This window comes from Atractosteus spatula, chromosome 23 (genome assembly GCF_055471065.1).
Source record: "Atractosteus spatula isolate fAtrSpa1 chromosome 23, fAtrSpa1.hap1, whole genome shotgun sequence".
NCBI classification, from domain to species: Eukaryota; Metazoa; Chordata; class Actinopteri; order Semionotiformes; family Lepisosteidae; genus Atractosteus; species Atractosteus spatula.
This window is the reverse complement of record NC_142728.1, coordinates 2,240,737-2,259,219: the sequence shown is the minus strand read 5'-3', so window position 1 is coordinate 2,259,219 and position 18,483 is coordinate 2,240,737. Positions and strand designations below refer to the sequence as shown.

At 38.2% G+C, this 18,483-nt stretch overlaps 1 protein-coding gene across 2 annotated transcripts in view; it reads right to left on the bottom strand.

The window, feature by feature from the left end:
* LOC148816047 (serine/threonine-protein kinase Nek6-like) overlaps positions 1-18,483 on the bottom strand; it is a 116,033-nt gene that overhangs the window by 65,125 nt on the left and 32,425 nt on the right. The window contains exons 1-2 of one of the 2 annotated variants that reach the window (XM_088940607.1): positions 14,411-14,477; positions 1,868-1,991 (exon numbers count right to left, since the gene is read on the bottom strand). In XM_088940607.1, the coding sequence (XP_088796733.1) occupies positions 1,868-1,991; positions 14,411-14,412 (126 nt within the window). In that variant the 5' untranslated portion in view covers positions 14,413-14,477. Of the gene's footprint in view, positions 1-1,867; positions 1,992-14,410; positions 14,478-18,483 lie in introns of those variants that run through there. The other variant, XM_088940609.1, reaches the window with a different exon arrangement.

The following is an 18,483-nucleotide window of genomic DNA, read 5'->3' as shown; positions in this document are numbered from 1 at the left end:
TACCTTTTGTTTCAGCAACGCAGACTGATGGACACCGATTCCATCAATCCCATCAATGTGACACACTGTACACTGTGCATTTGATGACTTATCAGGGAAATGGATACATACGTCTGAATGATACATCATTCAGACAATAAAGTATTGTCGAAAAATAACCGAAGGACCGTAGCGCAGCAGTTAGCATCACTGTCTTGCAGTTCTAGGGCTCTGGGTTCATTTCTGGACCATGAGTGCTATACAATTTGTATCATCTTGTATCATCTCCACATGTTCATGCGGGTTTCCTCAGGTGCTCCAGTCTCCTCTCACAGTCCAAAGACAAACAGGTACGTTAATGGGCTTCTATAAAATTGGCCCTAGGTGTGTGTGTGCGTGTCTGTGTCTGTGCCCTGCGATGGACTGGCATCCTTTTTCCGGTATAGGGTGTACCAGCCTCGTGTCTGCTGCTTGCCAGAGCAGGCTGCAGCTCCCCCGCGACCCAGAATTCGAAGAAGAGCTTAGAAAATATTTGAATATCTGCAATAAAATATCATACCCCACCATACGCGTATACTGTGCATCATGTTACTCTGCAATTGATACAAAGTACTGTTTCAGAGGAAGGAGCCATTTTGCTACAAATAGGCTGTAGGTAAAGAAAAACACGATCGTTAAAAAAACAAAAAATGGATGAAATATTTCATTCGCCTCTTCAAGAATGGCCCTTGGGCTAAAAAGAAGACCTTGAATCACGGCTGCAGCAGATGTTCAGTATTAGCTGCTAATTGCACTTAACAACGATGTAATTACAAACTCGACTCCACTCCACCAAGTGACATGAAAATATCCATTACATCAGAACAAACCCAGTGCTTCTTCATGGAATAATTGCCGTGCTGCCTCTGCCTTGCCAAATGAAGTGGTAATTAACCTTAATTTTGAAACAGCAACTGGGTATTATCACTGGATTTATCAAGGGGATTAAATATTGCTAAATTACTTAATTTGACAAAATGAGGGGGTTTGGGGGTTCCAGTAATATATTTAAGAGCCTGGGGCTGATTTCTATTGTCATATCCCAGCTAAGCATTAAATTATATGAAAGGCTTACATAAATGAAGACTAGAGGTTTTATTGAAGTGTTCCTGTGGTAGGCCTTTTGAAAACAGATTAACATTATAGGATGAAACAAAACACTCTGCCTTTTTCGCACAAAAGATTTTGGAGGCCTTAGTTTTACACTCAGAAATACATCCTGTGTTTATGAAGTAAAGCAAGATTCCAACCAAATGCCAAATGGGGAGTTCCTGGAAAAAAATACATTTAAACAGAAGAAAGAAAATAAATTCAGACAAAGAAAACTGGAGGATTGTTTGGAAAACGTAACAAAATTAGTGAGAAAAATGTTGAATTGTTTTTTTTTTTCAAAAACACTTTTACCATGGAAATAAGCTTAATCACATTTAAAAGAAACTGAAACGAGATGCTTTCAATAAGCAAAATAACTGGAATCTTCCTGCAACTTCTGCTGAACAAGGGTTTAGTTGCCAACATAATATGTTTAAAATACTGAAATGTGACCAGAAAAATCTGCTGCTGAAGAGATCCGCACGCCAAAGAGACGGTTCAATACCAGCAAAACTTTCCACAAACAAATGTAAATGTTTTCTTCTTTTGAAGGTTGCTTCGTGTATAACATTTTGAAAAACATGGTGCCTTTAGTCAATGATCATATACATTTCTGCACATTTGTATGTGTTCAAAAAAGATGGGACTCATACTGGACTAACGTGGCTCTTGTTTCTGCAAGATCTGTAAAATACAGAGCATAGAATCTGCAACAGATTTCAAGTAGTAAAAAGATCATAGCTGCAATAATGCTCACCTGGCCTTCATGTTGATAATTCTGCCCGGGAAGGTTATAGAGGAGCTTGTTATGATCCTCTAGATTGTGTTGGTGATGGCTGTGCTGTCCTTCCATAGTAACATGCCACTGAGAGCTTTGAAACCTGCAGAAAAGAGGCCACAAAAAATGTTAACTGCCAAAGAAAAATAGGAGGCTGAATAGAATTTTAAAAATACAGAATCCCAGAAAACATCAATGTAGAAGTAGAAAAATAAAAATGTTGCTACTCTATTACAGGATGTCCTTTTGTACACCAGTGAAATCTGTGTCTATTCATTAATACACCCTATAATAGTAACAAAACACAACAAATGAACAAATGAATATGTTATAATCAAGGGACAAACCATAAAAACAAAAAAAATGTTTTACATGTGTTTAAAAATCGATGCAAGGACATTGAGTTTTTTTTTGCTAATATATACGCTTTATAGGGAAATGGTAACATACTGTAGCTGAAATATGAAAACAACTATTTAAGAAAGGAATGGAAATAGTACTACAGAACCTTTCTTGTTACTCATAGCAACACATTTAACAGTCAATGAAGCCTAACCTTTACTGGATTAACATTAATGCCATGTTATTACCACTGACTAGAAGAGTGTTTTTTTCTGGCTAGGCTTGGAGTATCTGAAACAGGAAATGAATTCAACCATGTTCTTTAATGGCACACCAAGCACTGCGTGACTCATGCTTCTGGAGTGTGCTGCTTAAAAAAGTATTTTCTCAACTTAGTGGCCAATTTTTCATTGCTTTTCACAAAAACAATGAGGAACACTGCATTATAAGTCCACATGTAATTAAATGTCCATGACTAGCTTAAAATATGTTACCTTATCCATCTCTGGCACACATAATGCATTCTTCATGTGCTCTTAAAACTGTCTTAAAAGAATAAACAATGGCAAAGTCCTGCTACAACTCAGCCATGCTGGAAATCGGAGCTTGGAAAGGTCTGACACTTCCCTTTTCATGAGGGAGGGAAAACACATTGGAGCCAGGTCAGGTCTGCATACTAAAGTAGCTCCCGCTGAGCCGAAAGATTACTGGAAAAAACAGAAATGAACAAGTGTATCGCCACTCTCCCGGGTTTTTAGAGCTCTGCAGCATGAAAGTTAGCTTTATCAGTGAATAGCAGCAAAGTGGTTATAGAGTGCAAACAGATTGACACCACAAAACTGTCCACCATAATAAAAATGCAAAAAATGCCAAGGCCAATCTCTGGAAATAATGAAGTTAGATCTAATGTTCCCATTTTCTAATGCATACTCAGATTACTGTCAATTGCAAAGACTTATTATCAGCTGATTTCCTCCTTTCGTGTGCTAAAGAAAGCAGTACAGGTTTTGAATACATAAGCAAAATGTAGATTAACTGAAAAAAACCTAAATTGCATCTCAACAAATCTGATGACTTCGCAAGCTTGTCTTTCCCTGATCTCTTTTGATTATGAAAACAACTGACTGTGACAGCAGATTTGTAAACCTCACAGCGGTGGTATATCCACCTGGTTCACAGTTAGACATCTCTGGTCTCTTACTTTATCCCTAATGTTCAAATAAGCACATTTTGATTTGGAAGTCAGCGATAACACAAAGGTGCCCTTCTCCTTTCTGAGCAAATCACAGGCCAAAAGCACTAAAAAAGGCAATAAAGGCACTGCAGAAACATACTGTTTTCCTAAACTGGAAACTTTGTTTGCTTGAAGACAAAAGTGTTTGCCACGGAAATCCATTTAGAAGGTTAGCTTGATATATAAAGTTCAGGATTGTCAAGCAAACACAACTGAGCCATCCAGGAACCCAAACAAAAATCCAATAACATAATTTTGCTCCCTCCCCATAAAACACAAACAAAATGATCAATACATTTGTTTTCCCTTTTCCATAAGGAAAAGGCCACCCCACGTAGTTAACTGGTTGACTGGCCGGAGAAGAATCTGTATTCATGTGCTTAATCAGTCGTTTGTTCCATCTCTGACAAACACTACAGGAAGGCACTGATAGCAATTAAAATAGGAGAGAAAAGAGTTCTCACTACATCACAGTTCTCCTGAAACTGCTGTTTCATTACAACACCAGTATCCTATCCCACACACCTCTGAGAAAAACAAACTAGTTTAACTTGCTTTTTCCCCCACTTAGAAACTTACATAGATGGATATGCAAGCAGATTTAAGCAATAATATGCCTCAATTATTTGTAATGTTACTGAGTTAATGTTACTGTCAGAGATGGTCCTGGAAATATGAGTGCTGATATACTTTTTAGACCATTAAAATGCTCTAACAAATAAGGCTACTAAGATTAAGGTTTTTAATTAACACATTTAAAAGTCATTTTCATTTCAGCCTTTTTTATAACACTTAATTCAAAAATTTCTTTGCCATTGTTGTACATGAAGAATATCTGTAGATAGCAGGGTATAGTTTCAAACTCAGATTTTTTCTTGATCATTCAGAGAGGAAAGGGTTTTTTTTTCTAGAACAGTAGAACAGACATGCTGATGTAGCTTTTGTTTTTTTATTTGCCAAAAAGTAAAAGCTTAAAAACCACTAGACTTGCCACTTAACAGGATTCACCCAATGATTAATTACATCTTCCTGACAAAGACATTACATGAACTAGAGAAATAGTCCGTTTTACATTTTGTTAAGCTGTACCTATGGACATAACTGAATGACTATTCTAAGTCTTCTTGTCACAGTTACATACTTTAACAACATCTGTTTTAGAAAATGTGGTTTTGGACTGCGACTAAAAAATCATGGGTGCAGAAAAGCAATTTCTAACACATCTGACTTGGCAATTTCTCACATTGCTTTTTTAGGACAGATGAAGCAAGGCGTTGGGTTTGGAAAGGCGCTTTAGGAATAAAAGTTATTATTAAGTATGATGCTAGACATGGATAAACACTGGACATGGACATGGTGATATGGATAACTGCTGCAAATAACTGCTGCGATATTCGTGAGCTCAAATACCACTTACTTTTATCAACACTGTTTCCAGACAGTCACCCTTTTTAGTTATACAGTACTGCACATAGTTCTCCTCGCTATTAGACATCTCATCCTATTAGACATGCTCTAAAATAAAACATGTATGTTGGTTTGCTGTAAGCTACAGGAAGAAAGGGCTGTGATAGCAAGAAAATAAGTATTGTTTGGCTAGGTTTATACCTTTTTCATCCCAATAAGGAAGAAACCAAATAAGTAACAATGATATTTTATGGTATGAATACCAGCTTTAAGGACAGCAAGGTGTGGTTAGCTTTGCAGCCTTGCAGTGATGGGGCCCTGTGTTCAATTCCTGGGGTGCTGTCTGTGTGGAGTTTGCATGTTCTCCCTGCATTTGTGTGGGTTTCCTCCAGATGCTCAGGTTTCCTCCCACAGTCCAAAAACATACTGGTAGATTAATTGGATTCTGGTGTGAGTGTGTGAGTGTGTGCGTGTGTGTCTGTGTGTGTCCTGGAATGGACTGGTATCCTGCCCAGGGCGTATCCTGCCTTGCGCCCACTGCTTGCCTGCAACCCAGAATTAGAAGAAGCAGTTAGAAAATAAATGGGTGGAAATACCAGCTTTCTGCTTAGCTATTAGTATAGTAGCATCCATGATGCAAAAGGGTGAACTATTACTAAGGCCTATGCTTTTGTCTGCTTTATTTAAGAATATAAGAAATGTAGCAAACTGTCCGGTTTGTCCAGCTGTTTCTTGAAAATAGACAGGGTATCAGCTTTCATAATATAGAGGGGATGTGTGTTCCACACTCCCACAACCCTCTGTGTAAAAACTGGCTCTTGCAGGAGTCAGGCAGTGCTGTCATACAACTATAGAGGGATGTTTTATTTAAACTACATAACGTTTACTGACTTTCTTGACTTAAATTTCAACAGACAGCTTTTGTTAATGATACTGTTGTGAAGACCATTATTCTTCCTATCAAAATACAGTAATTTTACTTGGCAAATACCAGGAATAAGCGCTAAGGAAAGGTAACTGTAAACAGAAAATGCACAAGTATCAGTAAATTTCAAGAAAACAATAAAGATCCAGGACCACATGACAGAAAAAGAGAAATGTAACTTCTCACTCACAACATCTTTGTGAGAGATAAAGCAAAACACTATAACACTTCATGTTTACAAGCAGCTAGAGAAATAACACACATCAAGTGCTAAGAAATATTCACAACTTAGAGAACCACATGTGATATCTGCAACTATAAAAGGCTATGGCACTGGAATCAGGTTTCCTGTTCCGGAAGCTAGAAAACATTTTTCAACAAAATGAAAACTAAAGATCTACAATGAATCCACCACTACTGAATAATGAACCACAGGATTTACTTAAAATTAAAACCAAAAACATATTGTTTTCAAGGCTGTTTAATGGACAGAAAACAATACAGTCATATACAGTAGATGATTAAAACAGGTCATTATGAAAAGTCATTATCCTATACGCTGGGGATAATATACCAGGGCGTCAGGCTTAGGTTTTGGTCTGGAAGTTAAGTCAAACGTTCTTGCAGACTCTCAGATGGCCATCATCTCTGATGCTGAAAGGAGGACACAACAAACCACTGGCAACAAAGCCCAGTTTTCAACACCCATACTCTGTGCAGCAAAGAGAAGAGAGAAAACACAACTTTCCTTGTTCCTTTGCAGACTACGCATGCTGACGCAGCTCCCCACCTGAACTACCCACACTCTATGACCAGATCACGGTCGTTTAAAGTCCTTCGCAATATCACTATGACAGGTCAAGCAATGAGCCGTGAGCTATGTCAGCCTCTTCAGAAACCAAAAGCCTTTTGATGGGAGTTTGCTCAGTCAATAATACAAAGCAAAGAACTGATCCAAATTATACCCTTCCATCCATTTTCTAACCACTTCTTCCAATTCAGGTTTGTGGGGACGCCGGAGCCTGCTCACCTGGTCACCAATGGGCGGAAGGCAGGATACACCCGGGGTGGGACGCCAGTTTATCACAGGGCACACACAGACACAAATAAATACACACTCACACCAGGGCCAATTTTCCCAGAAGCCAATTAACCAACCAGTGTGTCATTGGGTAGTGGGAGGAAACCGGAGCACCTGGAGGAAACCCACATGAACATGGGGAGAACATACAAACTCCACATAGATAGCAACCCAGGACTGGGAATGAACCCAGGGCTAACCACTGCACCACGATGCTGCCCTCACAAATGGAAAATTAAGTTCGGCATTAAGTAATGCATTAAGTTAAAATTTGAACTAAATAACATTTATTACATTAATAGAAATAGCAATATATTAGAATGCTTGCAGAATAAGCAATAATGCTGATTTTGTGCCTCTGTCGCCAGAGCTTTTTATGACAAAAACGGTTGGTTTCCCTGTTGCAGAAAAGCACACTTTACAGAGTGAATTTACATGCAAGTTTGCAAGTTCATTTTCATAATAAAGTTATTCCATATGCTCTGGTTTGGCAAAGCTCCAGAAAATCAGCAACTGTTTGGGAAAACGTTGGCAGCCAGTCATTTGGGCTTGTTGCATTTGGCTATAAGCAGTGGGGCCAGCACTGATTAATAGCTGCCAGACACATCTTGAGTCTATGCTGTAAAAGCAACAAAGCAAATACAGTCAAGTGATATAAGATTAACATAAAACCAACAAAAATCTGCCTGAGAAATCTTGCTCAACATGCTTTGCAAATATGAAGTGTAGAAACTTGCCTTCGTCAAAAAGTATGAATTGTGTAATGTAACTTCAAAGAATAGTAATCTCTTTGCCCACAAGCTTTTACATTTCATAGAATATGACAGCATTTGGACACAAAACTAATATTTACTTAATTCCTGCTTATACAGTAACTCATATAAAATATATTACACTTCAAATGTGAGAAATACACTTTTAGACTATGAACTTCAAAAAAACACAACTATTCACATTTTTTTTACTGTATTAGTGTTCTTATATTATAGAGGCCCAATCTGAGACTTAGCACAGCAAAGAGTGCTTAAGATACTGTATGTAATTGTTCATCAGTGAAATGTTATGTCTTTTATGCAAATAATAAATATATACAGTACGTAGTCTGCTAAAATTAAAAAAAAATAAAGTGGTTTCTGTAAGTACAGCAGGTCTCTGATGAAGAAAGGACTAAACACACTGCTCTGACTAATACTGAATTTATAGTGAGATCAGATGGGTTATGACGATGTTGCATTTGTTTTATGGTAAGATGTGAAAGTAAGAAGCAAACAAAATATGTTACATGTTCTATTCATTTAACAGCTTGTGTAATGGGTTTAACATCGTTTTAAATACATTTAAGCTTTTTGTTCATTTTCTGTCATTATCGGTTGATATTTTATATCATCCATCCTTCCATTTTCTAACCACTTCACCCAATTCAGGGTCATGGGGGAGTCAGAGCCTATCCCAGCAAGCAACAGGAGCAAGGCAGGGTACACCCTGGACAGGACGCCAGCCGATAACAGGGCAGACACACAGATCCAAACACACACCAACAGCAGCACCAATTAACTAACCATTTGCTATTTATTAATACTTCGGATTATCAATATTCTTTTGATACCTACAGTAGGAAATAAAATAATATAAGGTAAATTAAAAAAATATTTGTATTTAAAATTTGATTTTATTATCGCCCAAGTGAAGTGTATACTACAGTATTCTGCAAAAGGCCCTTTCCTTATTATAACCTACTGAAGTTAAATAAGTGTTTGTTTAGTGCTGGTGCTGAACGATAGCTGTGTATTTTAAGTAAATCAATATCGTTTTGCCAGAGCAGTTCCTGTTAGCAACATGACTCCAGTCTTATACTTAATGATGTTGAATCAACAAAAGCCTAATGTGAATAGGTACGCAGAGACACTACCTGAATGTGAATTCTGCTTCACAGACCTTGATATACTCAGACTCCCTAAGGTTCTTCAGCCTGTAGGCTATATAAAGCAAGGTCATCGATTTCTCTTACTTCACCGAAGATACCAAAGGTACAGTGCTGGAACTTTCCCTTTCGCCTACAATAACTTAGATTACACATTGCATACACGTATTAATGCTTCTCTGCCCTTTGTTTCATAACACATGAAGATTAATATACAAAATGAGCAAACACTGAGAAAGATCCACCTGCACACAATGAGAAGCTCTACAACAACTTCAACTTAAATGCTAAAAAATGCTACATAGGACTTCGCCAATTCTTCGACAATGTTCATCAATTAATCCAAACCCATTACAGCCACTATGGGTTTGCAACAGCTGTGGGACAAACATTTGCAACAAAATATCAGGATGATGAAATGACCACATAAAGTGCATGACTATGCTAATGCAGCAAGGGCTGAAATTCTTGAGTGTCACGACCATCTGGCCTGATTGATAATTCAATACAGGCAGTTTGATTTGGAATCCCGTTCCTTCACATTTGTAAGGGACGTAAAATTTGGCATTTTATATTACACCGACAAAATGGGAACACTCCAAATTAAGTTTCAAAAACTGGTTTGCAACTTTACTGTTGTAATAAATGGTTAAGAGCAGCAAAAGATGATGAGCTGACTGTGGACTCATGACAGTCCCACCACAGTTTATTAAAGACTGAAAACCACAATGGTCACATGGTAAGAAGGTCTCAATGAAGCTTAACTCATCTGGGCTGTTGCAAAACAGCCTTCTACATCAATGTAAACATAACCTTGCTGTAGGCAATAAAAAGGCTAAGCTCTTGCCTCTAGTCTGAATGAGAGGATGAAGAGAGTAATTAATAGCTGATCTACTAGAGAGAACATGTTCTGGGACTCGTAACTGTGCTGTTTGGGTCTGGTTCATAATTGTTAGGAGCTTGCAGCAGGGAAAGTCTAACACTAAATGTCCAAGAGATGCATTTTAACGACAGTGTTCACATGACATGCTCAGGACAGACTGTCCTGTTCAGAATCGACGTTCAGGGCATTTCTCTATGCAAAGAAACTGCTTACAAATTTGAAAGAACAGCTTCTGTCGTGATTAATGCACAGGACATGGATAAGCTTTTCCTGATCAGGAAATGTTTAAACCTTTACTTTTTTCCCAGTTAATTCTTGTCTTTTGTAGATTTCATCTATTAGTTTCTAGTCTATTTCCAGGCATCTATTTACTTGGGCTACAACCCAGATGCTACACCAGGTGTAAGCTGTGTTCACACTTCTGCCCACTTGTCAAATTTAACACTCCATTTTCGACATTATAGGAGAGATGGTAGCAAACCCGTGTCCCCACATGTGATATAAAGATGGAAAGAGTTTCAAGGAGTCTCAGCTCACTGGGCATGGCTGAACTATTCTCAAGATGTCCAAGCACAAATATGCAAGCAGGCCAAATCTCTCAAACCAGAACACTTCACCTCCACCCCAAAATGCCGGAGCACACAGATGAAGAAGAATAAGATATTCTACTTTGACTCATCAGCTCTGAGCTCCTTCAAAAAATGGACCCGAATTAAATTTTAGATCCCTTGTTCTACTAAACTCATCTTCTTCTTTACAACTTGCCTTAGGTTTTTATGTCTTCCTCCTTCCTGAAATGTAAGATGGCAAATATATATCTGACTATAAAGTGTGGCTGTTAAAAATAGGGATTCTCTTGAAGGACGGCCATTTACTCCCTCCAAATCTGGAAAAAATCTCAAAAAAGGATGCAAATCAATTTTATTTAAAAGAACCCCAGGAGAAATAAAAGACACAATAACCTAAATAAAAAAAACAGTACTGCAAGGATAAGAGGCTCATACCGTACATTTTGCATTATTTATGCCAGGTTTTTATCAAATTCGCCTGATCGTTCAAGAAGTGCTTGACCACGTCCTCTCAAAACAATGGACTGGCTTTGTTTACATAATGTGCTGTAATGGAGCAGCTGTTTCTCTGAGCCTTCTGTGTCTATTTAAGCTGTGGGCTTGTATCTCCGAGAGAAAATACATTCAAGACTAAGATACGCCATGGCTGTGTTTCATCAAATCTCTATACAGTATAAACAGGGAACAAACTCTAGTCTAATCGGCTAATCAATGAGTCAGGCCAGCCATGGTGAGAACTGTCAGAGGAATACTCTCTGACCAGGGCAGAAAGGGTTATATTTCCATCAGGTTAAAACGAAGAAGCAGGTTTGCTTTCCTTTTTGGTTAAAGGTTGCATTTCCTTCTTGTTAGGGGTTATGAAGGAGAAGAACAGCTCGGTTCTCCCATTAGGGTTCGTATTATAATCCGGTGAGGAAACCAGGTCTACACCAAGTCAGGGAAGGCTATTTCCCTCCAGGGTTGGTCCAGCTTCCACCCTGATTTCACAGACTATTATTAGATAGTCTTATTCTATTATTATTCTTCTTATTCCGGCTCCAGAAAACAGGGTGTGTGGACCCTATACTAAGGGTTTAATGTGCACAGCACCACCAGCACCAGGCTACAGGTTTAGGGGTCTTATCTTCTGTAGCAGGCAAAGATACTGCTGCAGTAAGTGGATGAAATCCCTCTTTGTTTGATTTCAGATGCCCTGTGTTTCCGCCCCACAAGATGAGTCACCGCCATACCATACGAGCAGTATTAATAGAAGTAGTATATACTGTAGGCCCTCTTCTGCTATCGTGCCTGGCTTCTGCTCAAGTGAAAACGTTCATGCTCCTGCCTCCTGAGAGGACTGAGGCAATCAACTAAAGAGGGAGAGAATCCCCTTCTGAATCGCAAGACCTTTCAAGTATTTCAGCGCGTTCATCAGTGGATGAAACATTTTCTGAAAAAGTAATACACATTCGAGAGACAACAAATTCTGCTTCCTGTTCCTACACACCATGAGACTGAAATGACCTGCCATGCTGCAAACCAGGCACGATGAGAGATTTTGCCCTTGCAACACACTGATCAGTATACCTACTGTAAGGTTCATATCAATGGCTTCACCCTGAAAGGTTTTACTGTTTTACATTTTTTTTATTCAGTTCTGAATTGACCAGCATTTTTGTTGTGCCCTCCCAGTTTTGAAGCAGATGGCTGTGGGTTTTTTGAACCATGGTTTGAAACCCTGTAAACTGCACCAAGGGGAGAACGAGGAACCGTGGGCTGACTCCTCCAACCTGCCTGCCTTCAAGATGTTAGTTTTGTTTCACACGTCATAGGCAACATGGTCTAGTACTGGAAGTTCAGCACTGATTAGAGGAGAGGTACTGTACGTCCCTCACTAACAGCACCGCCGAACTGCAAGAGCCCAGGAGACAGCAGGGGGCATTGTGATGCCGAGAGCTGAGGGGGCTCTGACTGAATAAGCCCACCCTAGCCTGTGTAGCACTGTGCCCCTCCACTCAGGGGATCCCAGCTGCAGTCAGCTGCTGACATGGCCCAGTCTCGAACCCGGTTTCACCTTTCAGCCGGACAGCCGGAGTGCACAGATTAACATAATCAATCAAACTACCACCTGCAAAATGATAACGGACAACCGCTCTAAATATGAACAAAGAAACCGACAAGAAGAAAAAAAAATAATTACACTAAGAAATGAACAGGTTCTTTTTTTGCCTTGCATTATAAGGAACTAAATATGTGGGCTGCTCTGCTTCTGTCTTTTTATTGCCTTACACAAAACACGTCTTTTAATTAACTGGAAACTTTTTTTCTTAATTATAGCACTCACCATCAAAGCTAAAATGCACAAATTCTTAGAAGAAGCTTTACATCTGGTACAGGAAATGCCACCTAAGCTTGCTTAGAAATGATGCAAATAGAAGTAAGAGGGTTAAGTGTGACTTTGTGGTTGAAAATCGCCCCACAATAGACTGGTGCTAAATCCAGGGACTGAGACGAGCTACGCTTGACTCATTACAGCTGAAAATAACTCCTGAAAGTATACATAAATCCCCGAGCCACACACTGCTATCCCTGCTTTGTTACAAGATTACTTTTCAAACTATTTTTAGTTTCACATCTATGCATTTGGAAATCCATTACAAACCGCAGCACAGTTTTACAAGATAACAGTTATACGAGATCAGAGCTTGCCACTATTTTATATTTAATGACAGAAGTGAACTCCTTAAATCAAGATACTAGAAATATTTCATTTTAAATACACATGATGTAATCCCCAGGTCATAATAGCAACCCACATTCTCACTTTGAAAACTCACACAGATGTATGGTACTGCAGCCAGGCTTGAGTAAATATTTCTTACTGCATTACTTGCATAAACTCTGAAATGCAGACGTACATTAATGTGTGTATATTCCGTGAAAAACATTTTATTCACTTTCAATAATTTTAAATACTCGCCTGTTTTCAGTTTTATTGTGAAAATATGGACATGAGTGGCCAAATGTAAATTAGTACTATATACAGTATGAATCAGGGTTTGGCTCATAAACTAGTGGACACATTCTAACTGTAACTGTAAATACATTACATTAGAACGTCCAAAAATAATATTAATGTACCCATTAAATTATACCAAACACACACAAAGCAATCTGCACTGCTACCTGTTTTCTACCTGACAGGTTACGATATTAAAATATTCCTTCCTTTAAAATGTATTTCAGGCATTGAAACACATCACGCATTTAGAAGTATATATATTTTATTTTCAAATTAACAATTTCATAGAAGCATGATGAGCCTGTTCCTCAATAATAATTTATGTAACTTTTATATCATAGCCCTTACTCTATTGAGATCATTCCCGTATCTGGCTTAGTACGCTAGCCCTACGTCTTTTATGCGTTTGAAGACAGGGATGCTGAAATAATCAATAGTCTTCAGCGAATTGGGTCAGACAGCAAGAGCTACTGTCCTCATTAACGCCAGCCTCCAAAGGAAAAGTAAAAAGAGTGGCAGAGTAAAATGACAAGGCCTTGCACAGACACATTGGAAACACAGCACGTAAATCCTGCATTAGACCTGTCCAATGTGAGGTGAAGCACCTCTTAAAAATAAAAAAAACACCTTTGAGCTTGCACACCTGTAGAATCTTTCTACAGTAAAAAAGCAGCACAAAAATGGCAATTTAATTTGGGACTCATCTCAGTTCATTAAAAACACTTTACACACCGGATTTAATTTCATCATTTCATAATCCTAGTTGAGTACTGCTCGCAAAAAAGTTTTCCATTAAAGTAAAATAACCATAGTTTTTATGAATACTATGTAATGTAGAAACAACAGCTTACTATTACAACATCGTTAAGAACTCATGTTCTGTCGTGTGAGTACAGAAATGTTTATTCTGTGGCTTGATGGTTTCTCGTCAGGTGTGATGCTCTCGTGGATTCAGAAGTCTTAAATCAAAATCTTACAGCGGATACAGTGCATCTGAACTCTGCTGATGCACAGTACTGCAGGTGTAGCGCTCTTCATGCACAAAAAGGTTTCCACCACACACACACAAAAATCCCTTATGATGCAACTGTGTCAGAGGAGCAAGCAGAAAAGGGGAAGATGTATATTCAAACAAACCTCTTTTGGTTTGGCTACTTACATGTTTCCTCTGTGTGCTTGACACCGCAGAGATGCTGTCTGCAAGTCTCGACTCCCTGGTAAGGTGTCACCAGATAGCCCAGCTGCAGCTTCTAATCACCCTCTGAAACCTTCAATGACAAGCTTCACTTCCTGTTTCCTCCCCTGCCAGTTTTTTTTTCTTCTTTTTTTTTTTTTCCAGGACAGCCTGTGTTACACTCTCTCAGATCAACACAATGAAGTGCCAACAGGCCGGGCCTTGGTACTGACAAATCAGGAGTCTGTTTTTTTTTTCTTCCATTATGCATATTCACACCACTTTACCCTCACACAATCAGAAAAGATGTCAGCTCCACTCACTGATCCATTTGTAATAAGGTACTAGGCAAACTATATAGTACTTATTGCACAGGCCCAGGATTATAATCAATCTGTATTTAATAGTTGTGCTTTAATAATAATTAAAGTGCAGTAAACACCCTTTACTGTTTAATCACAATTCATAAAGAAACTAAGCAACTTCAAATTGTATCTTGTGCTAAAATTCAAATCATCTGTTAATTCATGAATGTAATGATCAAATTAATCTATTAAGGTTAATAAACAACTGTATAGTGCCTTGCAAACGTATTCCGACCTTTGCACAGTCTCCACATTTTGTTGCATTAAAGCTTGCAGTCATGACACGTTAAAGTGGCAATTCATATTTTGGGGCAGAGAAAGTACTCCACACATTCAAAGCAAAAAGCAAAGAGTAAATAGAAGTAAACAGATAATTAATACGAAAGGAAAATGGAGAAATAATGATTGAAAAAGTATTCCAATCCTCTGCTAACCTAATTTTATTTATTTATACAATTTTATTGTAAACCCAACATAGTGCATCTTACAGTCAGCCTTATCCCTGCTGTCAAGCATGGTTGTGTCAGTCTTATGTTAAATTTCTGCTTTTCATCAGCAGGGACTGGGAAGACTGTCAAGACTGATGGGAACATAGATGGAGCAAAGTACTGGCAAATGTTAGAGGAAAACTTGCTTCAGACTTAAACCTGGGACAAAACTTCACTTTTCACCAGGAAAATGATCCAAACCACAAGGCCAATGCGACACTGGAGTTGCTTACAAACAAGAAAGTGAATGTCTTTGAGTAACACAAAGACCTGATTGGAATCCTATTGAGAATCTGTGGAATTGCTGTCCATAACTGATCACCAAGTGAGAGCAAATCTGCTGAGATGAATGGGCAAATGTTGCACCAATCCAGTGTACAAAGATGTACCTAAAAGACTTGTGGCTGTAGTTGCTACCACTGGTGCTTCCACCACTATTGAGCTCACAGATCTGACTGCTTATTAAATTAACATATTCATTTTTTTTTCTTTATTTTTATTCTGTCATTTACTGTAACTCAGCTCACCCTTAGAAGTCTTCACTTTGAGTGTTCAGGTTTGGAATAAAATATTAAATTAAAAAAATGTGTAGGCATGGTTTTGTAACTTCACAAAACGGGAAACTATAGGAAGGGTTTTGTAGTTACATCGTCTCCTTTCACCTTTAACTTAGCAATCTTTTATATGTCTTTAAAGAGTTCAATAGCTTGTTACTGTGCCTTGAAACCAAATAATCTTTTAATCCATAAGGCTTGGAAAGAAAACATTGACAAGTGATGTCATGAAATAAGTAAAAAAACATCCAGGGAGTAATGATGACAGCCTTTGCATTCTCAGATTCAGAAAGGCATGAAATAAAACCGATTTGAACGTGGTCAAGCTGCTTGGAACCGTATCAGATTTTTTTTCTACCACAACTAAGGTTAGTTTGAATCACAGATGAAAGTGGGAGCTGACTGAGTTTGGAAGTGTGGAATATGTTGAACATGTATTGTTAAGCCAATTACGAGAGATGCAAAAGAACAAGGCTAATTGAAGCCACACAAACAACTGCACTGAACACTGAAGAAAGTCGTGCTCTTTAATAAAAACAGTGGGATTTATTTAGTTAGTAATGATTGCAAAATGTTTACCCTAAGCAAGATTACTTTGGATGCAAGCATACTTAGCCACTTAGTTGGACAGAAGTTTAGCTTTTGAAACTCAAATTGCTAAATTACAAGTTAAAAGATAAATATAGACTTGGCTTCCTCTATTGCACAGCTCTTGTTTTTGGTGTTTCATTACGAATGCCCTAGTGTTTCTGTCTATAAAGCAGCCTCCAAAATGTTGTTTAGAAAACTTTATGCGTTATATAATTCTGCCGTAGGATTTGTTATACAACAGGCTTTCCGTATCTCAGTAAACTCCCCACTCCAACAAATTTAAAATTTTTTGCACAGCAGACTGAGTCCCTGTTTCAATTTTACAGAAGTTTAATTCTGAAAACTCATTATCTAATTATCTAATTACCCAGTTCAATGTAATCATTATCTGGAAAAAAACTCTCCTATAATATACAGTATATAGGCCATGGATTTAAATAACACACAGTGCAAAACAACCTTAATATGCCAAATGACAAAACAACATGGCAGAAAATAAATACAGTTCAGCATGTTTCTACCATAAAAATGAAAGTACATTTAAAGTTTCTGGGTGTGGCAGTTGTTAGCAAGATGTAATGAAACTGGAGAGATGTGGGTAACATGGAGGAAAACATTTTTTCCTCTGAATTTCAAATTGAGCCCTGCAGATGACCCAAGAAGCTTTGGGTTTCTGACAATGTTCTAGAAGCTTTAGACCTCTGAGAATGTTCTAGAGTCCTCGGGCCTCTGAGAACATTCTAGAACGCCAAGCTTGTCCTGACACTGCAAGTACACAAACGCACAGGTGAAGATGAAGGGGTGTACTATAGTTCTGTGTGTCATCTTATAACTTAAACTCAAATTAATGTTTCAAACTAGAGCTCACCAGGGAAATTTGCTGGTGCTGTTCTTTTCGTTTTGCCCCATCAAACAATTCACGTGAATTATAAGGTCAATTAAAACTATTTAGCTTTATAGCCAAGGTTCTCTGTAACTGCAGAGTTATATCATTATTAACTAAAACTTCCAATGACAAACTCTTTTCCCAAACCTTCAATCAGATTTTTGCCTCTACAGCGTGATTAAGCCTCTTGGCCAGGTGAACATTGCAAATAAGATTTTTTTTTCTTAATAGACTTATCCGGTTAAGATTTAAATGACAAAATAGTCCATTCAAGACTTTCTGAGGTTAAGATGCGCTCGTGGCATGATTTGAATGCTATGAATTTCTGTTTAAAAACATCAGAACATGATGTGTCATATCAAGATGTAAGACTTATAAGAATATATTTAGCTTTCTTTTCACGTCTAAGTACACAGATGTGCTTACAACACCTGTGTGGGAAAGAACTCCAAGTACAGACAAAATCAACAGTGTTGTGCAGGATTTGCACAACCTGTACAAATACAGGTTCAAAGCAAACAACAGCAGACACAGACCCATATAATTAACAGGCCATTATCAAAAGGGTTTCCAAGAAAACGCGCTGTGACGGCAGCATTGTTTTCTCCACCATACAAGGTATGACAAACAGTGAAAGTACACTTGGGGACTTTGGTGCCCTGCACACACACAATTCGGGTTTCTTTACAGCTACGTGTAACGCCGTCACAACACTACAGGCCTCCACCTTAAATGAATCAAGAAATGACTTAAAAGAGAGGCTTGGGCCTCAGGTTATGATCCAGATTAGTAATGCACTTGTACTTGCATGTGAATGTTGGAGAAAATAAAATAGCAAATAGAAAGAACTTTGAAAAAGCTATTAAATATCTTTTAAGGGAGAACAAAGGGAGAAAATAATATTTCGATGGACAGTTATACAAGTTTTCACAGCACTACAGTAGCAAAAGGACTGTTAATATTTGAATGCAGTACATAAAAGAATGCTAACACTGAACTTGTTAAAAACATTTTGTGAATGCTACTGGAGAATGCGTGAATACCTTTGCTTAAGACAATTTCAAATTATTCTGAGTAAGACCTGAACAGAACCTCTTCTGTTACCAGCAAGCCTTCTGTCCTTGTGATAATGTGACCACACTGTGATTATCTGAGGCGTCTTTTTCAAAAGTTT